At 46.9% G+C, this 25,821-nt stretch overlaps 1 protein-coding gene across 1 annotated transcript; it reads left to right on the top strand.

The window, feature by feature from the left end:
• Positions 1-20,489: 20,489 nt before the first annotated feature.
• Positions 20,490-23,641, top strand: VAMP8 (vesicle associated membrane protein 8). Its single transcript, XM_066372339.1, has 3 exons — positions 20,490-20,638; positions 21,985-22,143; positions 23,195-23,641. Exons 1-3 carry the CDS (start codon positions 20,636-20,638, stop codon positions 23,333-23,335), a joined length of 303 nt encoding a protein of 100 aa, XP_066228436.1. The 5' UTR covers positions 20,490-20,635; the 3' UTR covers positions 23,336-23,641.
• Positions 23,642-25,821: the final 2,180 nt, after the last annotated feature.

The following is a 25,821-nucleotide window of genomic DNA, read 5'->3' as shown; positions in this document are numbered from 1 at the left end:
AGGACAAAAACGAAGATGCTTAACATCTTATTTTATTAGGGAAATGCAAATTAAAACAGCAAAGAGATACCTGTTAGGGTGGTTGAAAGCCAAAGCACTGACAAACAGCAAATGCTGGTGAGGATGTGGAGCAACAGAAACTCTCCTTCATTGCTAGTGGGAATGCAAAATGGTATAACCACTTTGGAAGGGACTTTGATACCGTAGTTTCTTACAAAGCTAAACATACACTTACCATATGATCCAGCAATTGTGCTCCCAAGTGAGTGAAAACTTATACCTACACAAAACTTGCACACAAATGTGTGCAGAATTTGTCATAATTGCCCAAACTTAAAAGCAACCAAGGTATCCTTCAATAGGTGAATGGAGTTCTGGCCAGATAGCTCCATTGTGGGTTCCATCCCTGGTCAGGGCACATTCAGGAGCAGATCAATGTTTCTGTCTCTCTCTCCTGCCCTTCTTCTCTCTCTAAAATTAATAAAATTTAAGCCTGGCCTGTGGTAGCACAGTGAAAATAGAGCATTGACCTGGAACGCTGAGGTCACCACTTCGAAACTCTGGGCTTGCCTGGTCAAGACACATATGACAAGCAAGCAGTGAAGATTTAAAGTGAAGCAACTATGAGTTGATACTTCTCTCCCCATACTGCCCGTAAAATCAATAAATAAAATCTTTTTAAAAATAAATTTTAGGCCCTGGCCGGTTGGCTCAGCGGTAGAGCGTCGGCCTGGCGTGCAGGAGTCCCGGCTTCGATTCCCAGCCAGGGCACACAGGAGAGGCGCCCACCTGCTTCTCCACTCCTCCTCCTCTCCTTCCTCTCTGTCTCTCTCTTCCCCTCCTGCAGCCGAGGCTCCATTGGAGCAAAAATGGCCCGGGCACTGAGGATGGCTCTGTGGCCTCTGCCTCAGGCGCTAGAATGGCTCTGGTTGCAACAGAGCAACGCCCCAGAGGGGCAGAGCATCGCCCCCTGGTGAGCATGCCAGGTGGATGCCGGTGGGGCGCATGCGGGAGTTTGGCTGACTGCCTCCCCGTTTCCAGCTTCGGAAAAATGAAAATAAATAAATAAATAAATTTTAGCCTGACCTGTGGTGGCGCAGTGGATGAAGTGTTGATCTGGAACGCTAAGGTCACTGGTTGGAAATCCCTGGCTTGCCCAATCAAGGCACATGTGGGAGTTGATGTTTCCTGCTCCTCCCCTTCTTCTCTCACTCTCCTCTTTCTCCTTCTCTCTCCTCTCTAAAATGAATAAATAAAATCTAAAAAAAATAAAAAATAAAATAAAATAAATTTTAGCGCCTGATCTTTGGTGGCGCAGCGGGTAAAGTGTCGACCTGGAATGCTGAGGTCACCAGTTCAAAACCCTGGGCTTGCCTGGTCAAGGCACATATGGGAGTTGATGCTTCCTGCTCCTTCCCCCTTCTCTCTCTCTCTCTCTCCTCTCTAAAATGAATAAATAAATTTAAAAAAAAATAAAAATAAAAATAAATTTTAGCCTTTACTAGTGGTGGCGCAGTGGATAGAGTATCCACCTGGGACGCTGAGGACCCAGGATTGAAACCCTAAAGTCGCTGGATGGAGTGCAGGCTCACCAACTGGAGCGTGGGCTCACTGGCTTGAGTGTGAGATTATAGGTATGATCCCACAGTTGCTGGCATGAGCCCAAAGGTTGCTGGCTTGAAGCCCAAGGTCGCTGGGTTAAACCCAAGTTCACTGGCTTGGCTGAAGCCCCAGGGTCAAGGCATATATGAGAAAGCAGTCAATGAACAATCAAGGTACCTCAGTGAAGTACTGATGCTTCTCATCTCTCTCTCTTCCTGTCTGTCTATCCCTAACTGTCCCTCTTTCTGTCTCTCTCTTGCTCGCTTGCTAAGAAAAAAAATGTTCTAATAAATAAATATATTTTTTTAATCTTTAAAAGTAAGTGAATGGATAAACTGTGACACATCCATAAAATGGAATATTGAGTGAGGAACATAAGTGACTCCATTTTAAAATTAATCCACTATTGCCTGACCAGGCGGTGGCGCAATGGATAGATTGTCAGACTGGGATGCAGAGGACCCAGGTTTGAGACCCCGAGGTCCCCAGCCTGAGCTCGGGCTCATCTGGTTTGAGCAAAAGCTCACCAGCTTGGACCCAAGTAGCTGGCTCGAGCAAGGGGTTACTCGGTCTGCTGAAGGCCCACGGTCAAGGCACATACAAAAAAGCAATCAATGAACAATTAAGGTGTCACATTACACAACGAAAAACTAACGATTGATGCTTCTCATCTCTCCATTCCTGTCTGACTGTCCTTGTCTATCCCTCTGTCCCTGTCTATCCCTCTCTCTGACTTTCTCTCTGTCTTTGTAAAAAAAAAAAAAAAACTGGCCCTGGCCGGTTGGCTCAGCGGTAGAGCGTCGGCCTGGCGTGCAGGAGTCCCAGCTTCGATTCCCGGCCAGGGCACACAGGAGAGGCGCCCATCTGCTTCTCCACCCCTCCCTCTCTCCTTCCTCTCTGTCTCTCTCTTCCCCTCCCGCAGCCGAGGCTCCATTGGAGCAAGGATGGCCTGGGCGCTGGGGATGGCTCTGTGGCCTCTGCCTCAGGCGCTGGAATGGCTCTGGATGCAGCAGAGCGACGCCCCAGAGGGGCAGAGCATCGCCCTCTGGTGGGCATGCCGGGTGGATCCCAGTCGGGCGCATGCGGGAGTCTGTCTGACTGCCTCCCCGTTTCCAGCTTCGGAAAAATGAAAAAAAACAAAAACAAAAAAAAACTAAAAAAAACCTAATCCACTATTGCCTGGCCAGGTGGTGGCGCAATGGATGGAGCATCAGAGCATCAGAATAGGACACAGAGGACTCAGGTTCAAAACCCTGAGGTCATCCCTGGCTGGTTTGCTCAGTAGTAGAGCATTGGCCTGGCGTGCAGGAGTCCAGGGTTCGATTTCTGGCCAGGGCACACAGGAGAGGCGCCCATCTGCTTCTCCACCCCTCCCCCTCTCCTTCCTCTCTGTCTCTCTCTTCCCCTCCTGCAGTCAAGGCTCCATTGGAGCAAAGTTGGCCCGGGCACTGGGGATGGCTCCATGGCCTCTGCCTCAGGCACTAGAATGGCTCTGGTTGCAACAGAGCGACGCCCCAGATGGGCAGAGCGTTGCCCCCTGGTGGGCATGCCGGGTGGATCCCGGTCAGGCTCATGCGGGAGTCTGTCTGACTGCCTCCCCGTTTCCAACTTCAGAAAAATACAGAGAAGGAAAAAAAAAACAACAACAAAAAACCCTGAGGTCACCAGCTTGAGCCCAAGGTCGCTGGCTGGAGCAGGGGGTCACATGCTCTGCTGTAGCCCCCTAGTCAGGGAACATATGGGAGAACAATCAGTGAACAATTAAAGTGCTGCAACAAAGATGCTTCTCATCTCTCTCCATTCCTGTCTGTCTGTCTATCCCTTTCTCTGACTCTCTCTCTGTCCCTGTAAAAAAAAGAAAAAGAGCCTGACCAGGCGGTGGCACAGTGGGTAGAGCGTCAGACTGGGATGCGGAAGGACCCAGGTTCGAGACCCCGAGGTCTCCAGCTTGAGCGCGGGCTCATCTGGCTTGAGCAAAAAACAAAAGCTCACCAGCTTCTGCTGACTCAAGTAAGGGGTTACTCAGTCTGCTGAAGGCCTGCGGTCCAGGCACATATGAGAAAGCAATCAATGAACAACTAAGGTATCGCAACGAAAAACTGAAGATTGATGCTTCTCATCTCTCTGTTCCTGTCTGTCTGTCCCTATCTATCCCTCTCTCTGACTCTCTCTCTGTCCCTGTAAAAAAAATAAATAAATAAAATTAAAAAAAGAAAAAGAAAAAGAAAGAAACTGACATTTTTAAAAATTGCAAGTGCACAGCAGGGAGAAATGCAATGATTACTATTATAATTTGGTGCTACTGTCTCATTTGGCTAATTATCAACTGTTTTACCCCCCATTGTTTTTGCATTATCAGTACAAATGCCAAAACAATTAAAAAGACAAATAACATCTCCGTATTATTATAGAAGTAGTTTTGTCTCTGAACACTCGAGGGATTCATGGACCATATGCTGAGGACCAGTATCCTAAAGGAAAAGAATGAAAGGGGTAGAAGTAAAAGTAGGGATTGTTGAAGACAGATGTGTTTGGAATCACTAGGCTAACAGTGTTTCTGTTGTTGAAGGCCTAGTCCACATTTGAGTCATCCTAACATGCTAGGCGGGCCAAGTAACTTTGGAAGCCATAGATCTATTTAGGTAATGATTTCTTAATCCACTGTCAAACCTCAGTCCAAATTAATTCAGTGTCAGTTGAAAAATTATTTTTTTTTTATTTTTTTTAAAGACTTTATTTATTCCATTTTTAGAGAGGAGATAGAGAGAGAGAGAGAGAGAGGAGGAGCAGGAAGCATCAACTCCCATATGTGCCTCGACCAGGCAAGCCCAGGGTTTTGAACCGGCGACCTCAGCATTCCAGGTTGACGCTTTATCCCACTGCGCCACCACAGGTCAGGCTGAAAAATTTGACTTCTAGGACCACTCATAATTATATATATATATTTTAAATTTATTCATTTTAGAAAGGAGAGAGGGGGGGGGAGAGAGAGAAGAGAGAGAGAAGAGGGGAGGAGCAGGAAGCATCAACTCCCATATGTACCTTGACCAGGCAAGCCTAGGGTTTCAAACCAGCGACCTCAGCATTTCCAGGTTAGGACCACTCATAATTAGATGGTTCCATTAAGTTCAGCACGTATGATTTATGTGCCAAGAACTGGACATATTAAGTTGTAGCCTCTGTCCTATAGGAGTTTAAGGATAAGGAAACAATAATAAAAGAATATAGAGGCGACTTCTCTGGCCCATCTTGCGGACCAGAGAACTTTGCCTGAGATGTGCTCTGAATAAAACTTTTATTTTGTACTCGATACATACGCCCTTCTTTCTTCCTCGGGGGAAATACCTTACATTTGGTGCTGAAACCTGGGAGGAGTTGAAGCCTGCTGGGCCACTCCTCTCCCCTTCCCTTCCGGGGAAGAACCAGGACCTCTGACTTTCCACCCACTTCAGTACACTATGTGGACCACATCCACAAAGTTCCTCGAGTCATGGTCAAATAGATGTTCCTACACCCATATACACAACTCCCCTCAAAGCCACCACCTTCTGACCTCCCCTCCCACGGCACCCCTAACCAGCAGGAAATAGCCAGATGAACAGTGGCACCCCTATCTAACATAAAAGGTCAGAATGTGAGGTCCGTTGGCAATGGGGGAAGGTCATGTGAGGAACCACCCGCACCTATGTGCGCCAAAAGAAACTTTCCAGGAGTCCTTTGGAAAAGAGTGACCATCTGTCAGCCAATGAAATTTCGCCATGTCATATTAGCTTGACAACCCTAGACAACCTTTAAATTTCCACCACGTGGGCCTGACCTGTGGTGGCACAGTAGATAAAGCATCGACCTGGAAATGCTGAGGTTGCCGGTTCGAAACCCTGGGCTTGCCTGGTCAAGGCACATATGGGAGTTGATGCTTCCAGTTCCTCCCCCCTGTCTCTCTCTCTCTCTCTCTCTCTCTCTGACTCCCTCTCTCTCCTCTCTAAAATGAATAAATAATAAAAAAAAATTTAAAAAAAATTTCCACCACGTGGTTTCCCCCCTGCGACTTCTCTGGCCCATCTCACAGACCAAGATGTGCTCTGAATAAAACTTTTATTATTCCACACACACACACACACACACACACACAAAGAACATAGAAATAATAGAATAATGATAGACTGTTGAAAGTTTTAAGTATTAAAGTTCAAATTGCTGTTGGAGCATTGAGAAAGAAATGAATTATGATTGGAGAAATAGGTAAAGTTTTTTTTGAAAAGTTAAGCTTGGCTGCCTGACAAGTTGGTGGTGCAGTGGATAGAGCGTCAGACTGGGATGCGGAAGGACCCAAGTTCGAGACCCCGAGGTCACCAGCTTGAGCGCTGGTTCATCTGGCTTGAGCAAAAAAAAGCTCACCAGCTTGGACCCAAGGTCGCTGGCTCGAGCATGGGGTTACTCAGTCTGCTGAAGGCCGCGGTCAAGGCACATATGAGAAAGCAATCAATGAACAACTAAGGAGTCCCAACGAAAAACAGATGATTAATACTTCTCATCTCTCTCCATTCCTGTCTGTCTATCCCTATCTATCCCTCTCTCTGACTCTCTCTCTGTCCCTGTAAAAAAAAAAAAAAAAATGGACGAAAAGTTAAGCTTGGCTTTAAATGTAAAGAGTGTAAAGAGGGAAATTGGAAGTTTTAATAGTGTTTTAAAAAGTTCTGGCCCTGGCCGGTTGGCTCAGTGGTAGAGCGTCAGCCTGGCGTGCAAGGGGTCCCGGGTTCGATTTCCGGCCAGGGCACACAGGAGAAGTGCCCATCTGCTTCTCCACCCCTCCCCCTCTCCTTCCTCTCTGTCTCTCTCTTCCCCTCCCGCAGCGAGGCTCCATTGGAGCAAAGATGGCCCGGGCGCTGGGGATGGCTCCTTGGCCTCTGCCCCAGGCGCTAGAGTGGCTCTGGTCGCGACAGAGCGACGCCCCGGAGGGGCAGAACATCGCCCCCTGGTGGGCAGAGCGTTGCCCCCTGGTGGGCATGCCGGGTGGATCCCGGTCGGGCGCATGTGGGAGTCTGTCTGACTGTCTCTCCCTGTTTCCAGCTTCGGAAAAATACAAAAATAAATAAATAAATAAATAAATAAATAAAAAATAAAAAGTTCTTAATCGCCTGACCAGGCAATGGCACAGTGGATAGAGCATCGTCCTGGGATGCTGAGGACCCATGTTTGAAAACCTGAGGTCTCCAGCTTGAGTGAGGGGTCTCATAGACATTACCCCATAGTCCTTGGCTTGAAGTCCAAGGTTGTTGGCTTGAAGCCCAAGGTCACTGGCTTGAGCAAGGGGTCACTGGCTCAGCTGGAGCCGCCCCCATCAAGGCACATATGAGAAACAATCAATGAACAACTAAGGCAGTGGTTCTAAAACTTTTTGAAATCAGGGCGCATTTAAAATCCTACAAATAGTCCTGACCATTTGGCTCAGTGGTAGAGCGTCGGCCTGGCATGCAGGAGTCCCGGGTTCGATTCCCGGCCGGGGCACACAGGAGAAGCACCCATCTGCTTCTCCACCCCTCCCCCTCTCTTTCCTCTCTGTCTCTCTCTTCCCCTCCTGCAGCCAAGGCTCCATTGGAGCAAAGATGGCCTGGGCGCTGAGGATGACTCCATGGCCTCTGCCTCAGGTGCTAGAATGGCTCTGGTTGCAACAGAGCAATGCCCCAGATGGGCAGAGCATCACCCCCTGGTGGGCATGCTGGTGGATCCTGGTCGGGTGCATGCGGGAGTCTGTCTGACTGCCTCTCCGTTTCCAACTTCAGAAAAAAAAAAAACCAAAAAAAAAAAAAATTCTACAAATAATTGTAGGTGCATTATATACAAATTTCTGAGAAATAGGTTATATTAATTAATTCAAATATTAAAGAAAATATTAAAGTCCAAGCATGTTTTTATGGTAATTAAATGAAATAAATACGACAAAATTAAATTTATTCATTAAAAAAACATTTTATGTTACATTTTTTGAGTTATGCTTTTTAGAGTTCATAAAAAAGAGGGGTTAAAAGTTAAAAAACAACAAAAAAGTTATCTTTTTGTATATATAGATACATTCTTAGTAAGATTTAGTAAATTCGGCAGGTCCCAGCTCGAATGTTGTTGGTCGAATAAATTTTTATTTTTTATTTTATTTTATTTTTTTAAATTCATTTTAGAAAGGAGAGAGAGAGAAGAGAGAGAGAAGGGGGGAGGAGCAGGAAGCATCAACTCCCATATGTGCCTTGACCAGGCAAGCCCAGGGTTTTGAACCGGCGACCTCAGCGTTTCCAGGTTGACGCTTTATCCACTGCATCACCACAGGTCAGGCCCAAATAAGTTTTTAAATATGATATATATGTTTGCTCACTTATAGTTTGTATTGGGTGTAGGGGGCAAGCTGTAAGCAGGCAGGATGGTTATAGCCTAAGGCTTAGTTTTAAGACTAAGCTTTTCCCCATACCCTTGACTATTGCATGATGTGGGTGGTGCACTCATGAGGAATCCAATTATGCTTCAGATAAGTGACTTTGTATCAGAGACTTCCTTATTTGTATATTGGATTAAAGGTTTTGGTTTCTACACTATAAAGTGGGGCAGACCAAGAGCTTGCTCTCTCAGTTCCTGCTATCACTATTGCAGGGGCCTCCCTTATCTCTTGCCCTTCATGGGAAAAGCTGGTTTTCTGCTTTCCCCTTGTCTTCTCTTGTGGTTTGCCTGTCTTGGTGAGACACCAATAAACAGAATGGCCCAACATCCTTCGACTCCACCATTTCTTTACTGTCTGCCCGAATCCAATGGGAACCTGCATGTGAATGGCCACGATGGTGGCTCCTGGCCCTACAAATGTGTTAAGTTTTTTCATTGTTGTGTTAATGAGAAACATGAGCCTGATGTGTCCTAGTGATTTCTTCAATGTTTGGACATTTATTTGAAAGGCAAACTCTCATTTCCTCATCAATTCATCAAAGAATTCCTCTCTTTTTACTCTTAATTGTGTTGAGTGCAGAAACCCCCCACCATACATATCATCTTAACTTTACACCAAACAAAGGATAGAAGAAACTTGCCTCCAGTCTTTCCGGGGAACATGGGGGGTAGTGTAAACAATCCAGCACCACAGTTTAACAGCCTTTTGCAACCTAATCAGGCAAGTGAGGTGGGGGGTTGGGCAGACTGTCAGCTTACAGCCAATTCCCCACACCTCTGTCCCCCCAAAATCTAAACTCCAAAACCTCTGTTGGTTTTTTGGTCCCCAACAGGCACATAGTTCTCTGGAATACCATAGGGCACACCTGGAAATTTTTTAGGGCAAGTGCACCCTGGTGCACACTTTGAGAACCACTGAACTACGCTGTTGTTGCAAATGAGTTGATGTTTCTCATTTCTCTCCCTTCCTGTTTCTTTCTCTTTCTCTCTCTCTCTCTCTCCCTCTCTCTCTATCTCTTTTCCTCTCTCTTATGCATGCACTGAGATGAGTCTCAGGGGGATAAGCTTTGAAAAGTATGATGATAACCATCTTGGAATGCCAAGCTAGGGAGTTTGGCCTTTATCCTGGGGGTAGGGTGCTGCTTGTGGTTTGGGAAGTAGGCGCTGATGTGAATAGGAGGGATAGATATGAGAGACATGACTCAAAAAAAGACTTAGCCCTGGCCGGTTGGCTCAGTGTTAGAGCATCGACCTGGCGTGCAGAGGTCCCGGGTTCGATTCCTGGCTAGGGCACACAGGAGAAGCGCCCATTTGCTTCTCCACCCCTCCCCCTCTTCTTCCTCTCTGTCTCTCTCTTCCCCTCCTTCAGCCAAGGCTCCATTGGAGCAAAGATGGCCCGGGCGCTGGGGATGGCTCCTTGGCCTCTGCCCCAGGCGCTAGAGTGGCTCTGGTCAGGACAGAGCGACGCCCCGGAGGGGCAGAGCATCGCCCCCTGGTGGGCAAAGCATCGCCCCCTGGTGGGCATGCCGGATGGATCCCGGTCGGGCGCATGCGGGAGTCTGTCTGACTGTCTCTCCCCGTTTCAAGCTTCAGAAAAATACAAAAAAAAAAAAAAAAAAAAAAGACTTAGTGATATCCCACCATGGCCAGTTAGCTCAGTCGGTTAGAGCAGTGGTCCCCAAACCCCGGGCCGCAGACTGGTACCGGTCCGTGGACCATTTGGTACCAGTCCACAGAGAAAAAATAAATAACTTACATTACTTCTGTTTTATTTATATTTAAGTCTGAACGATATTCTATTTTTAAATTTTTTAAAGATTTTTTTAATTTTTTTAATTCATTTTAGAGAGGAGAGAGAAAGGGAGAGAGAGAGACAGAGAGGGAGAGAGAGATGAGAGAGAGACAGAGAGAGAAGGTGGGGAGGAGCTGGAGGCATCAACTCCCATATGTGCCTTGACCAGGCAAGCCCAGGGTTTCAAACCCGCGACCTCAGCATTTCCAGGTCGACGTTTTATCCACTGCGCCACCACAGGGAAGGCGATATTTTATTTTTAAAAAATGACCAGATTCTGCCTGACCAGGCGGTGGTGCAGTGGATGGAGCATCGAACTGGGATGCGGAAGGACCCAGGTTCGAGACCCCGAGGTCGCCAGCTTGAGTGCGGGCTCATCTGGCTTGAGCAAAGCTCACCAGCTTGGACCCAAGGTCGCTGGCTTGAGCAAGGAGGTACTCCGTCTGCTGAAGGCCCATAGTCAAGGCACATATGAGAAAGCAATCAATGAACAACTAAGGTGTCGCAAGGAAAAAACTAATGATTGATGCTTCTCATCTCTCTCCGTTTATGTCTGTCTGTCCCTATCTGTCCCTCTCTCTGACTCTCTCTCTCTGTCTCTGTAAAATTAAAAAAAAAAAAAAAAGACCAGATTCCCTCTGTTACATCCATCTAAGACTCACTCCTGACGCTTGTCTCGGTCACATGACACATTTATCCGTCCCACCCTAAAGGCCAGTCCGTGAAAATATTTTCTGACATTAAACCGGTCCGTGGCCCAAAAAAGGTTGGGCACCACTGGGTTAGAGCATCCTCCTGAAACACCAAGGTTGTGGGTTCGATCCCCAGTCAGGGAACCATATGGGAAACAACCAGTGAATGTACAACTAAGTGGAACAATAAATGAATGCTTCTCTTTCTTTTTCTCTCTCTCTCTTTTTCCCCTTTCTGCTTTCTGTCTCTCTAAACTCAATCAATAAATAAAATATATTTAAAAAGCAAAAAGCTAAGCCCTGGCCGGTTGGCTCAGTGGGAGAGCGTCGGCCTGGGATGCAGGAGTCCCGGGTTCGATTTCTGGCCAGGGCACACAGGAGAAGCGCCCATCTGCTTCTCCACTCCTCCCCCTCTCCTTCCTCTCTGTCTCTCTCTTCCCCTCCCGTAGCCAAGGCTCCATTGGAGCAAAGTTGGCCCGGGCGCTGGGGGTGGCACTATGGCCTCTGCCTCAGGTGCTAGAATGGCTCCGGTTGCAACAGAGCATCGCCCCCTGGTGGGTAGAGCATCGCTCCCTGGTGGGCATGCCAGGTGGATCTCGGTCGGGCACATGCGGGAGTCTGTCCAACTGCCTCCCTGTTTCCAACTTCAGAAAAATACAAAAAAAAAAAAAAACAAATAAAACAAAATAAAAAAGCAAAAAGCTTAGTGATGTAAGATGGCTTAGGGATTCCTAGCTTGGTAGAATGGGAGTACTTACTGCCCAGGAGGAGAAACATGGGGAAACAATAAAGGGATTGGTTTGGCTATTGGAAATTTCTATAGACTATCCACAGACAGGGTATTGAGAGGCAGCAATAGCAATTGAGAGAGAGATCAGGAATGGGCTACAGATTTGGGGTTTGTCCATAAATGGCTATTAAAAGCATAAAGGTATTGTGCTTTTCTTGGATTTTTTTTTAATTTATTCATTTTTTTTAGAGAGGAGAGGGAGAGACAGACAGAGAGAGAGGAGAGACAGAGAGAGAGAAGGGGGGGAGGAGCTGGAAGCATCAACTCCCATATGTGCCTTGACCAGGCAAGCCCAGGGTTTCGAACCGGCAACCTCAGCATTTCCAGGTCGACGCTTTATCCACTGCGCCACCACAGGTCAGGCCAGTATTGTGCTTTTCTAAGGAGACCAGAGTTTCTCAACCTTGGCACTATTGACATTTTGGTCTGTATAATTTGGTGTGTTTTTTGTTTTTAATTTTATTTATTCATTTTAGAGAGGAGAGAGAAAGGGAGAGAGAGAGACACAGAGGGAGAGAGAGAGAGAGAAGGTGGGGAGGAGCTGGAAGCATCAACTCCCATATGTGCCTTGACCAGGCAAGCCCAGGGTTTCGAACCGGCAACCTCAGCATTTCCAGGTCAACGCTTTATCCACTGCGCCGCCACAGGTCAGGTTATAATTTGTTTTTGTGTGCGTAAATGGTCTGTATAATTTGTTTCCATTGCAGGAAATTTCTTATTCTTGGCCTCTACCCACTAGAAGCCAGTACCACACTTGTCTCCCCATTACCACCCTGCCAGTTATGACAACTGAAGTGTCTCAAGACAGTATTAAAGGTCCCGCGGAGGGCAAAATCAACCCCATGGAGAATTGTTGCTCTAGGAGAGAGGAGAGAGTCAGAAGAGAAGATGGTCCAGGGCATAAACTTCAGGTTCTAAGAGCACTGTCAGAAAGGAAGAGAGTACATTAGGAGAGATAGGGGTGACTGTGTCACTGATGGGGTGACCAGTAGAGTAACAGTCTACAAATAGGGGTTTGAAGACAATAAAGGCCTTGACAGTGGTGACAGCTCTATGACTTTTCAGGGACCAATTCCAATCGAGCTTCCTGAATGTGCCTTTTTTTTTGTTTTTTAGTCTTTTCCCTGAGAGTTACAGGAAAAAACTGCCCACTTGGGTCATAAATAATAAGACTGGCCTGACCAGTGTGGTGCAGTGGAAAGAGTGTCGACCCGGAACGCTGAGGTCCCTGGTTCAAAACCTCAAGGTCACCAGCTTGAGCATAGGCTCTTTGGCTTGCGTGTGGGCTTGCCAGCTTGAGCATGGGGTCACTGGCTTGAGCATGGGATCATCAACATGATGCCAAGGTCTCTGGCTTGAGCCCAAAGTTGCTGGCTTCAGCAAGAGGTCACTGGCTTGGCTTGAGCTCCCACACTCCCTACCCCCTGACCAAGGCACATATGAGAAGCAATGACTGAACAACTAAAGTGTCACCACTATGAGTTGATGCTTCTCATCTCTCTTCTCCCTTTTTCTCTTCCTGTCTCTCTCTCTCTCTCAAATCAATAAAATTAAAAAAAAATTTTTTTTTAAATAATCTACAAAGACTGGGATATATGTCAACATATCCTTAAAGTTTACCTGATTGCTTTGCAGGCTGTTAATATTCATTCCTTTTCCCTGTTCTCTCATTCCATTTTGTGTATGTCTTCTTTTTCAATTGTAAAGTGCTTTAGCAGAAATATAGAGCCTGACCAGGTGGTGGCGCAGTGGATAAAACAGCGGCCTGGGACCTGGAGGACCCAGGTTCAAAACCCCGAGGTCACCAGCTTGAGCCCAAGGTTGCTGGTTTGAGCAAGGGGTCACTCCATCTGCTATAGCCCCCCAGTCAAGGCACATATGAGAAAGCAATCAATGGACAACTCAGGTGCTGCAACGAAGAATTGATGCTTTTCATCTCTTTCCTTTCCTGTCTGTCTGTCCCTATCTGTTCCTCTCTCTGTTTCTCTGTCACACACAAAAAAGAAATTATACCTATATCAATTTAATCCTAATAATAATCCTGCAAAGTGGCTTTCATTCTTATATCCATTTTGTAGATGAGAAAACTGAAGTTCCCAGAGGAAAACGGCCTGCCCCAGAATATACAGCCAGGCAGCAGTAGAGCTGCTACCACATCTGCTGATCACACAGGAATGGAGAACACTGTTTACCACACCACCATTCCTTCTTTGGCTACAACTCCTACCACTTAGCATCTTTTTCTTACAAGTTTTGACACTCTATTTCTCCTGGGATAGAGCTTTCCTTGACTGTAGAGAAATCAATGACCTTTTTTTTCCTCTTCTTGTACCCTGTCCATAGTACCATTTCTGTTCACAGTGTATTATTGGGTGCCTTACTAAATGTTTCACCTTATGAAGGTGTTAGCAAAACAGTCTTCATCACGTCAAAGGGTAACACTATAATATCTGTATAGGTGAGGCCAAGCCTGTAGGTAGAGATGAGGATGAACAAGTGACAGGCCCAACCGTGGCTGCTTTGGAATCTCCTTGATGGTCACTGGGGCTAGGCTAAGTGTCAGTTCCCTCAGGACACAACTGTATGTCCTAGCAGTGGCATACCAGATGCCAGTAACTCCTCAACTATTGTAACCCTGATTCCTGCCTGGAGAATCCTCCTCTGTTGCTCCCTGCTCCCCTCAGAAATCCTACCCTGGCCTTTGGTTTCTTTTTCTTTTTTATTTATTTATTTATTTATTTATTTATTTATTTATATTTTTCGGAAGCTGGAAACGAAGAGGCAGTCAGACAGACTCCCACATGCGTCCGACAGGGATCTACCCAGCACGCCCACCTGGGGGCGATGCTCTGCCCATCTGGGGCGTCGCTCTGTTGCAACCAGAGCCATTCTAGCACCTGAGGCAGAGGCCACGGAGCCATCCTCAGTGCCCGGGCCATCCTTGCTCCAGTGGAGCCTTGGCTGCGGGAAGAAAAGAGAGAGACAGAGAAGAAGGAGAGGGGGAGGGGTGAAGAAGCAGATGGGCGCTTCTCCTGTGTGCCCTGGGCGGGAATCGAACCCGGGACTCCTGCACGCCAGGCCAATGCTCTACCACTGAGCCAACCGGCCAGGGCTCTGGCCTTTGGTTTCTTGGTATCTCTTTTCTACCCCTACCCACCAACCCACTCGGCATCTGGAACTCTTTTTTTTTTTTAATTTGACTATTTTTGTAATTTTTTTATTTTTTATTTTTATTTATTCATTTTAGAGAGGAGAGAGAGGGAGAGAGAGAGACAGAGAGACAGGGGGAGGAGCTGGAAGCATCAACTCCCATATGTGCCTTGACCAGGCAAGCCCAGGGTTTCGAACCGGCGACCTCAGCATTTCCAGGTCGACACTATATCCACTGCGCCACCACAGGTCAGGCTAGAACTCTTAATAATAGTAATCACCATAGCCATCATATCATGAAGGTTTTCTAAGTGCCAGGCTTAGAGATGTTACAGAAGTTTGTTCAAGTTCATATAAATATTAAAATATAGATAAGCATATCTAGGAGAAATATAATTAGAAGGACAAATATACTGTGACAGAAAGTGATTTGACTTTGGTGATGGGACAACAATGCAATCAATAGTCTAAATCAGTGGTAGTCAACCTGGTCCCTACCACCCACTAGTGGGCATTCCAGCTTTCATGGTGGGTGGTAGCAGAGCAACCAAAGTATAAATAAAAAGATAGATTTAACTATAGTAAGTTGTTTTATAAAGATTTATTCTGCCAAACAGCAAAAATCCAACATAAAGTACTTGGTAAGTAATTATTATTATATGCTTTAACTTGCTGTAACTCTGCTTTATAAATTTTATAAAGTAAAGTTACTTCCCTACTTTATAAATTACTATTACTGTGGAACCGGTGGGCGGTTAGAAAATTTTACTACTAACAGAGATACAAAAGTGGGAAGTAGGTATAAAAAGGTTGACTACCCCTGGTCTAAATGCTATAGAAATGTACTTGAAACCTATGTACTCTTATTAATCACCATTACTCCATTAAATTTAATTTCTAAATAAAAATATTTAAAACATAAAGAAATATATATAATTTGAGCCATATTTGTAATTTAAATTTGTGTATGTGTGTGTGAGAGAGAAAGAGAGACAGACAGACAGACAGAAAGAGAGAGAGATGAGAAGCATCAAATCATAGTTGCAGCACATTAGTTGTTCATGGATTGCTTTCTCGTATGTACCTTGACCAGGGGGCTCCCACCCAGCCAGTGAATCCTTGTTCAAGCCAGTGATCTTGGGCTCAAGTCAGCGACTTTGGGCTTCAAGCCAGCAACCATGGGGTCATGTCTATGATTCCACGCTCAAGCTGGCAACCCTGTGCTCAAACTGGTAAGATCACGCTCAAGCTGGATGAGCCTGCACTCAAGCCAGGACTTCAGGATTGTTTTTTTGTTTGTTTGTTTTGTTTTGTTTTTTACAGAGACAGAGAGAGAGTCAGAGTGAGGGATAGACAGGGACAGACAGACAGGAACGGAGAGATGAGAAGCATCAATCATTAGTTTTTCGTTGCGCATTGCAACACCTTAGTTGTTCATTGATTGCTTTCTCATATGTGTCTTGACCGTGGGCCTTCAGCAGACCGAATAACTCCTTGCTCAAGCCAGCGACCTTGGGTCCAAGCTGGCTAGCTTTTTGCTCAAGCCAGATGAACCCGCGCTCAAACTGGCAACCTTGGGGTCTCAAACCTGGGTCTTCCGCATCCCAGTCTGATGCTCTATCCACTGCGCCACCGCCTGGTCAGGCAGGACCTCAGGGTTTTGAACCTGGCTCCTCAGTGTCCCAGGCTGATGCTATATTCACTGCGATGTTGCCTGGTCAGGCAATTAAAAATATTTTTACTAAGATTAAAGGGGAGAGGGGAAAAAAGATTTTTACTAGCCAAATTAAAAGAGAATGAAAACAGGTGAAATTAATTTTATTAATATTTTTTATTTAGCTCAATATATCCAAAACATTCATCAACATGCCATTAATATACAAAATTACTAATGGGATATTTATGTTCTTTTTTCATAATACGTATTTGAAATCCAATGTGTACTTTACTCATATCACATCTCAATTCAGGCTAGCCACATTTCAAGTGTTCCACAGCCACATGTGGCCAGTGGCTACTGTATTGGACAGTGCAAGTATAGATTAAGATTTCTGCCCTGGCTGGATAGCTATGTTGGTTGCTGGTTCAATCCCTGGGCAGGTAAGGTGACCAATCGTCCTCCTTTAGGGAGGACAGTCCTTCTTTTTTAAGTTCCATCCTCCCTCAAAAAGTGTCCTCTTACACATCCTCTTTTTTGTTATTGGAAGACTAATCTGTAAATGTCCATATTTGGTCGATGCAGTCAATCCATTGCATGTGATGTGATGTATTTGTATATAAATGAGTACTTTTTTCTTACAATTATTATTAAAAATTAATAGGCATGTAAGCCTGACCAGGTGGTAGCGCAGTGGCTAGAACGTCAGACTGGGATGCAGAGGACCCAGGTTCGAGACCCCGGAGGTTGCCAGCTTGAGCGCAGGCTCATCTGGTTTGAGCAAGGCTCACCAGCTTGGACCCAAGGTCACTGACTCGAGCAAGGGGTTACTTGGAGTGCTGTAGTCCCACGGTCAAGGCACATATGAGAAAGCAACCAATGAACAACTAAAGTGTTGCAACAAAAAACTAATGATTGATGCTTCTCATCTCTTTCCGTTCCTGTCTATCTGTCCCTATCTATTCTCTCTCTGAGATAGACTCTCTCTCTGTCTCTGTAAAAAAAAAAAAAAAAGACATGTAAGCATAATTACAATATAAAATATTACAATTTTTTTTTTTTTTTTTTTACAGAGACAGAGAGAGTCAGAAAATGGGATAGGGCCCTGGCTGGTTGGCTCAGTGGTAGAGTGTCGGCCTGGCGTGCGGAAGTCCCGGGTTCGATTCCCGGCCAGGGCACACAGGAGAGGCACCCATCGGCTTCTCCACCCCTCCCCCTCTCCTGTTTCTCTGTCTCTCTCTTCCCTTCCCGCAGCCAAGGCTCCATTGGAGCAAAAGATGGCCCGGGCGCTGGGGATGGCTCCTTGGCCTCTGCCCCAGGCGCTAGAGTGGCTCTGGTCGCGACAGAGCGACGCCACGGATGGGCAGAGCATCGCATCCTGGTATGCGTGCTGGGTGGATCCCGGTCGGGTGCATGCGGAAGTCTGTCTGACTGCCTCCCCGTTTCCAGCTTCAGAAAAATACAAAAAAAAAAAAAAAAGAAAAAAAAGAAAGAGGGATAGACAGACAGGAACGAATTGATGAGAAGCATCAATCATTAGTTTTTCGTTGTGCATTGTAACACCTTAGTTGTTCATTGATTGCTTTCTCATATGTGCCTTGACCGTGGGCCTTCAGCAGACCGAGTAACCCCTTGCTCAAGCCAGCGACCTTGGGTCCAAGCTGGTGAGCTTTTGCTCAAACCAGATGAGTCCACGCTCAAGCTGGTGACCTCGGGGTGTTGAACCTGGGTCCTCGGCATCCCAGTCCGACGCTCTGTCTACTGCGCCACCGCCTGGTCAGGCTACAATTGTTTTTATTATGTATTTATCATATTATAGTGTATTATTGTTGCAATGAATAAAATGTTTCTTTTATTTACAATATTGTTTTCTTCAATTTATTTTTGTCCTCCTTTTCAGTGTAAAAAAGTTGGTCACCTTATGGGCAAGGCACATACAGGAACAGACTGGAGTTCCTGCCTTTCTCTCTCTCCCTCTCTCCCTTCCTTTCTCTGAAGCCAATAAAATAAACATTAAAAAAAAAAGATTTCTGACCCACCTCCATTTGGCCTCGTTGTAGCCTTTCTAAGAATAGAAGTAGTGGGGCAGCCACATTCTCCGTGAAAGCAGGCTGTTACTGTTTATCAAAATTCAGGTCTGCAAAATATAATAATCTTATCTAATTGAGGATAAGATTTCATTACAAATTAGAAAAAAAATATCTCAAGATGTTGCAGAGGCCAAAAATTTATTAGACTTTTTAGAAAGTATTTGTTGGGGCAGCTGACATTTCCCTCATGGAACTGTTACTTCTGGGATGGGACAGGAATGTCTCTCTCTTCCTGCATGTCCCTGTTGTTGTTCTTCTGTCTTGATAAACACCATCCAGGCAGAGTGGATGTTCTCTGGCCTGGAGCCAAGTTGGTGAAGAAATCCTTTGCCTTGGGCCCCTTCTCTGGTCCACAGGGCAGTTCTCTCACCTGTTCTGACTGGGTTTACCAACACTGGTGGTAGTGCCTGAAGGGAAATGCAAGATTATTGAACTCTGGAAGGAGAGGTGTTGTTGATGCACCGTCATTTCCTGATTCGCAGAGTCCCTCGCTCTAGGCACTGTGCTAGGGATATTGCTGCTGCTCTCCTTTTCCTCCTCACCACCACGCTCTGAGGTTTTGCCTAGCATGTGCAAACCCAAAAAGTTAAGAGGTTATGCAATGAGTCGCCCAGAGCTTTATGATATCTGAGTCCAGGATCATGGCTGTTGGTCAAATAAGTTTGTAAATTGATATACATGTTTGCTCGCTTATAGGTTGTATTGTGTGTGGGGGACAGGTTGTAAGCAGGCTGGGTCGTTATAGCCTGAGGCTTAGTTTTAAGACTAAGCTTTTCCCCACACCCTTGACCGTTGCTTGATGTAGAGTGAAGAATCCCATTATGCCTCAGATAAGTGACTTTGTATCAGAGACTTCCTTGTTTGTATATTAGATTAAAAGTTTTGATTTCTATACTATAAAATGGGGCAGACTGGGAGCTTGCTTGCTCTGGGTTCCTGAGATTAGCATTAGAGGAGAGAGCAGAGAGGAGAGCAGAGAGAGGCCACGTGGAGGAGGCTAGGAGAAGCAGCCAAGATGGTGGAGTGCTGAGTGAGAAGCCAGTTTGTGCAGAGTTTGTGCAGGGAGAAGGAAGAAAGGAGATGGGGAACAGAGGTGAATAAGTCTGGTGAGCTAGAAACATTTTTTTATTTTTTTTACAGAGACAGAGTCAGAGAGAGGGATAGATAGGGACAGACAGACAGGAACGGAGAGAGATAAGAAGCATCAATTATCAGTTTTTCATTGCGACACCTTAGTTGTTCATTGATTGCTTTCTCATATGTGCCTTGACTGTGGGCCTTCAGCAGACCGAGTAACCCCTTGCTTAAGCCAGCGACCTTGGGTCCAGGTTGGTGAGCTTTGTTCAAACCAGATGAGCCGGCGCTCAAGTGGGCGACCTCAGGGTCTCGAACCTGGGTCCTGTGCATCCCAGTCCAACACTCTATCCACTGCACCACTGCCTGGTCAGGCGCAACACCTTAATTGTTCATTGATTGCCTTCTCATATGTGCCTTGACCGTGGGCCTTCAGCAGACCTAGTAACTAACTCCTTGCTCAAGCCAGCGACGGGCTCAAGCTGGTGAGCTTTGCTCAAACCAGATGAGCTCTCGCTCAAGCTGGCGACCTTGGGGTCTCGAACCTGGGTCTTCCACATCCCAGTCCGACGCTCTATCCACTGCGCCACCGCCCGGTCAGGCTAGAAACCTTTGATTCTAGGAAACTCGGATAAGTCAGTAGCTTTGTGAGCACTGAATGAGTGGGTTTTGGAGCCCAGTGTGTTTTTACTTGCCTGCCAGGTGCAAGCTAGGATTAAAGATGATGGCCCACCAGTTCTTGGCTCCATTGTTTCATTACCGTCTGTCCGAATCTAATGCGAACCGGCATGGGCCAGGTGGCTGTGATGGTGGCTGTGCCCACTGGCCTTACAATGGCACTCTAGACTTTGGGGGAATAGTGCTTTCTGCCCACCCATGGACATGGGAGCAAGGGTTGTCCAGCAAGAAATGTGCATATATGCTTTCTGCTTCCATGTGAACTAGGTTGGGCAGGGTGTTTACAGTTGGTTTCAGTCTCTAGATTGGGGTCAGACACTAGGACATAAAAAAAAAAAAAAAAAAGCCGGCTGCCCTTTATACATCAAGGGTCCAGCCTCAGGAAGCCTGGGAGGGCTGCTTCCACTTCCTTCTCTGATTCCTGACAAGTTAGAAGACTTTGGGTGCCATGGAGCCCTGTTGCTTTAAGCCTAAACCTTGGTTTGCGAGGAGACTGGGAGGGCAGCAGAGGGTGCCCGCCTACCTGGGGAACCTGCAGTGAGGTGTGGCTGCAGCCGCCCGGGATGCGAGGTAGGAGGGGGCGGGCTGAAAGTTGGAGCAAGCAGGAAGTGAACCCAGGGCCGCCCAGAGAGGAAACCGACCAGGCGAGTTCTGCTGCTGCTGACAGGCCTGAGCCGCTGAGACATGGTGAGCGAGCTGGGAACTAACTAGGAAGGGGCTCATTTAAAGACAAGCCAGAGAGGGCTGGGGATCAGGAAAGGGGAGTAGGTGGCAAGTTAGAGTACTGGGCCAGTGCTGACTGTGACCTCTGTTTGACAACTGGATGCAAATAGCTCTGAGCTGCCCAAGCTGGTGTTCCTGCCCCTTCTCTACTCCTTTCCTCCCATGACCTCTGTGCGGGCTGGACCAGGCCTTCCGTGGGGGTGGGGAATCCGAATTCCCGGCAAGGAGATGCCTGAAGGGCCCTTGATCTCCTCCTCCAGTCCCCCGCCACCCGGCCCCCCCCACTCTGCCCAAGCTCAGTGTTGTGACATTCCTGGGCAGCGCCCCTGCTGTTCCCAGTGCAAATTCCAGCCCAATGGCTGAAGCTCTCCCCTGTGCTTTTCACTTTATCCCATAGAGAAACCCAAAGAATTTGTCTCTCTGAATCCAAGGAACTGGCCTCTTCTCTATAAACACAAGAAAGAACTAAGGGTTTGAAACAGAACCAGAGTTGGTTCTCTGTTATAATTTACTTTGAACCCACACCGTGCCCTGTTTCTGGAGAGCCAGTGGGTCAGGGGAGGGAGGAGCTTACTAACGTTTTTCCCTCCTTGTTCAAAAACCTTATCTTGAAGTCTGGGGATGAAGCTTTAAGCCGGGAGAACTTGCCCTCCATTTCCCCCAACGCCTAGGCTGCTGTTTTTTTATTTAATATCTGCTTAACTGGTGATGGCTTGGTTCCTGCATATGGTGCTAAGTGGGGGGAAGAGGGAGAAGCAGAAGTTTGTGGCCCAACGGCTCTCTCTCATGGGGCCTGTGAGGAACTTGGAGCCTGGTTGCTGGTGCTCTGGGTCATAGCAGTTAGGCTGCCCAGGAGGCCAGTGCCCAAGAAGGGGCTTTTCAGCTGCCTTCTTGGAGAGAGGGAGGGTTGGGCCAGGTAAGGGTATGCTACTGGCCAGCACAGTCATTTTTTTAATGAGGGCCCTGTGAGATCTGGTAAATAGTGGTGGAGTTCTGCATTGTGAGATGCCAGCCCAGCCAGCTGTCTTCTCTGAGCAAGAAAGGAGTGGGGAGGCATTCAGCGGTGTGTTTCTTTTCATGGTCAGAGGTCCTGAGAACCTGAAAAGAAGTGTGATCTAGTCTAGTAGCATCAGGGGCTTAAAAATCCATTTATTTTTAATTACATGAGTAGTACATGAAAACATTCTCTTTGTAAACAGTTCAAGCATTACAAAAAGCTAAAGTTCACCCTAGACCTTCCCCTCCTCTGGCCTCTGGTGCTGTGTCTCAGTTCCTCTACCACTTGGCTTAAACCCTGTGTTGCTGCCCAGGAGGAGGCGAGTGGAGGTGGAGGAAATGACCGAGTGCGGAACCTGCAGAGTGAGGTGGAGGGAGTCAAGAATATTATGACCCAGAATGTGGAGCGGATCCTGGCTCGAGGAGAAAACTTGGACCATCTTCGCAACAAGACAGAGGATCTGGAAGCCACAGTGAGATGTGGAGCCCACTGGAGACAAGAGGAAGAGAGGGAGGGAGGACCTTTGGGAATTTGGGGGTTGGTAGTGTAGGGGGCAAAATGATCAGGAAGAAAGTCTGCCTCTTCACCTGTTTTGGAAATTGATGTAAGCTGAGTCCCCATTTCTGATCCTGTTGTACTCCTCTGATTAGTATGAGTCAGGAAACAAGTCCAATGACTGGGGTTGGTGGGTAGGAGCTGACCCATGGAGGCATTTTCTGACACAGAATGATGGTGCAGTGAATCCAGGCTTCTTAGTCTTTTCTCCTATGAAACGGATTTTTCCTTTGAAGACTGCCGTTGACAATCATTTGAACCTAACCTCCCCAGGGCAAAATATTGGCTTTGGAAAATCCTCCTAGGGCCTTTGACTTTCTCCAAGGGTTATTAGATAGGGGTTGAAAAACTGTTAAGAGTCTTGCTGAGTCAGCTTTAAAAAGAAGCTGAGAAGAGCAATTCAATTCCTTGATGGGGTCCCCTGCTAGCTAAAGGCACGAAAAATACTTCCCACACATCTTGCTAGACCTCATTCTTTTCTCTCTCTCCAGTCAGGGGCGAAGCCAGGTGCTCAGGAAGGGAGTAACTAAAGTTCAACAAAGGCTGGAGCCTAAAGTCCCTTGTCCATGGGGAGACACTGTTTGTGGCTTTCTGAGTCCTGTGCCTGTGTGTAATCTTGGGCATAGCTCCTTTGTCTCCTTGGGACTTACTGCTTCTTTCCACAGCCTAACCTGGGGAGCATGGCACAGTGAAATTTAGTTTGAGCATGTGTAAAAGTCCCTACAATGTGCATGACAGTGCAGGGGTGAGAAGAGAAGAAGGCAGGCATGGCGCTAGGGAGAGCCCAAGATTTCTAAATTCAAAGATGGCCCACCAGATGGTTATGAAAGTATATTTGTTAAGGTAGAAAGACAGGGCATTTTCTATTTAACAGTCTGTTATCTCAATTTATCACTTAAATATTTAGATGTATGGCATGTGGGCCTGTGTTTATATTCTTCTGAGTTACTCTAACTTATCCTCTGCAGTCCGAGCACTTCAAGACAACATCACAGAAGGTGGCGCGGAAGTTCTGGTGGAAGAACGTGAAGATGATTGTCCTCATCTGTGTGATTGTTTCTATCATCATCATCTTCATCGCACTCTTTGCTTCTGGTGTCATCCCCTAAGGAACTTAGGGGGCCTCCCACCCTGCCCTCCTCTTTGAGGCATCCCTCCATGGGGAGCATCAAGAGGGGCCTCTCTCCCGTCCTTCTCTACGGAGTATGCTGCTCAGTCCTCTGGCCCCTCACTCTGAGGCCCCTCTGTCACACTGTCTGCCCAGGAAAGTACCTTGGTCCCCCAGAAGGAGAGAGCTGAACTGTGGCTGCCTTTCACGGGTCTTTAAGAGTTGGTTGGAGAAACTCAGAGAGCTCAGCATCTGGCTGGGGCACTGATGGTGGCTGGTAGGCAATAAAGACCCTTCAGAATCCCTACATTTGTGAGATGTTTTCTCTCTTTGCATTTGGTGTTTGGCCCTTTTCTGCCTGAGGACACCCTCTGGCTGAGATTCTCTTCATTTGTGGCCCAAGTTGCTGGAGGGGCAGAGAGAGCATTTTTGGAGAAGAAAGATGGAGCTCCCTAGTTTTCTTTATTCCTCCTCCTTCCATTCATTGTCATAGGTCTTAAGAACAAAAATTTTCTTGGAGCCTTGGAACATGAAAAATTTTAAATCTTCACAGTATTTTAAGGTGGTATGCAAGACTCCTACGTGTTCAACTTGGGTCTTGCCATGTTGCCTTATTACTTTTCTGCTGCAAGTGTTAACTGAGACATGAGGCCTATGTGGACCGAGTGTTCAGGAATCTGGTTAAGGGACTCCTGCCCCTCCCATCACTGCCATTTCTCTCCTGTGGCCCTCTTGTAGTTTAGTGCAGGGGTTAGAGGAACTGGACTGCTTTTCCTTCTTTTGTGGTTCTGCAACTTCTGTTTGTCTTTTGTCTGCTCCTGACTTTCTGAGGTTTAGCAAGGACTCTGGGTCTCAGCTGTCCTAAGTGAATGGGCATTTTCCCCCCATATCCCATGGCAAAGCACAGTCAGTATCACAGGACAGAGCCTATGGCTCTCCTTCCCCTCCATGTACAACGGGACTCCCCACCAGGTTCCATCGTCATTGTCACTTTTCAGTGCCCAATCTTCCTTGGTTTGGGGGAAGGGCTTGAGCTATCTCTGTCCCTATTTCCCCCATAAGCTTTTCAAAATTGAAAATAACCTGTTTTTGCCTGACCAAGTGGTGGCGTAGTGGGTGGAGGGTTGACCTAGAATGCTGAGGACCCAGATTTGATGCCCTGAGGTAGCCAGCTTGAGCACGAGGCTCACCAGCTTGAGCATGGGGACGCTGGCTTGAGTGTGGGATCATAGACATGACCCCATGGTCGCTGGCTAGAGCAAGAGGTCACTTGCTCAGTTGTAGCCCCCTGGTCTATGCACATATGAGAAAGCAATGAACAACTAAAGTGCCTCAGCGATGAGTTGATACTTCTCATCTCTCTCCCTCAAAAATAAAAAAATACCAAAAACAAACAAACAAAAAAACGAAGAAGGAAAGAAAATAACCTGTTTTGGGGAGGGACAGGGTTGAGAGACAGAACTTGGAACTAGTACTGTCAATCAGGTTCTGGAATCCTGCTCTAGAAACTGGGGAGGGAAGAGGAAAGCACAGAAGAGACTCTCTGGTAATCTTTGCCCTGGCAATGTCCATCCTGTTTCCTCTGTCCACTCCTGGACTCCAGGGCCAAGAAACTGGGGTGAAACCTCTTCCTTGGGAACCAGACCGTCTAGGATGAGGTTTGGGTCTGTGTTTACAGGGGCTCAACCCCAGGGAGGGAAGCTCTCAACCCCCTTCTTCAAAAGGGCCCATATATGAGATGGGTGGCATGGGGTATGGTGAACAGGTAACTATTGACTTCTGTGCAGCAATGAGAAGATGAGGATGGGAATATTCACCTCAGGAAGGCTCTGGAGAGCCAGTAAACACACCAGCCTCACACATCCTCTAATTCAGGGGTCCCCAAACTTTTTTCACAGGGGGCCAGTTCACTGTCCCTCAGACCGTTGGAGGGCCAGACTATAAAAAAAACTATGAACAAATCCCTATGCACACTGCACATATCTTATTTTAAAGTAAAAAAGCAAAACGGGAACAAATACAATATTTAAAATAAAGAACAAGTAAATTTAAATCAACAAACTGACCAGTATTTCAATGGGAACTATGCTCCTCTCGCTGACCACCAATGAAAGAGGTGCCCCTTCTGGAAGTGCGGCGGGGGCCGGATAAATGGCCTCAGGGGGCCACATGTGGCCCGCGGGCCGTAGTTTGGGGACCCCTGCTCTAACTGATGGGCAGGATTATATCAGGCCAGGGCTGCACTTGCCCTCCTGGGAAATACAGAAAAGCTAAAGCTGGCACCTTCTCATGATGCTCTGTTTTCTATTTTAATTGAGATGAAATTGATATGACAGGATTGATCATTTTAAAATATACAATTCAGGACCTGTGGTGGCGCAGTGGGTAAAGCGTCGACCTGGAACGCTGAGGTCGCCGGTTCGAAACCCTGCACTTGCTGGTCAAGGCACATATGGGAGTTGATGCTTCCTGCTCCTCCCCTTCTCT

This window comes from Saccopteryx leptura, chromosome 3, assembly GCF_036850995.1.
Source record: "Saccopteryx leptura isolate mSacLep1 chromosome 3, mSacLep1_pri_phased_curated, whole genome shotgun sequence".
NCBI classification, from domain to species: domain Eukaryota; kingdom Metazoa; phylum Chordata; class Mammalia; order Chiroptera; family Emballonuridae; genus Saccopteryx; species Saccopteryx leptura.
Note: the sequence above shows the minus strand (reverse complement) of the source record. Positions and strands in the feature narration are given on the sequence as shown.

Bases quoted from the DNA above. Each gene is read 5' to 3' on its own strand.
- VAMP8 (XM_066372339.1), top strand. The intron at 22,144-23,194 runs GTGAGATGTGGA...TATCCTCTGCAG, and splicing joins CAGAGGATCTGGAAGCCACA to TCCGAGCACTTCAAGACAAC.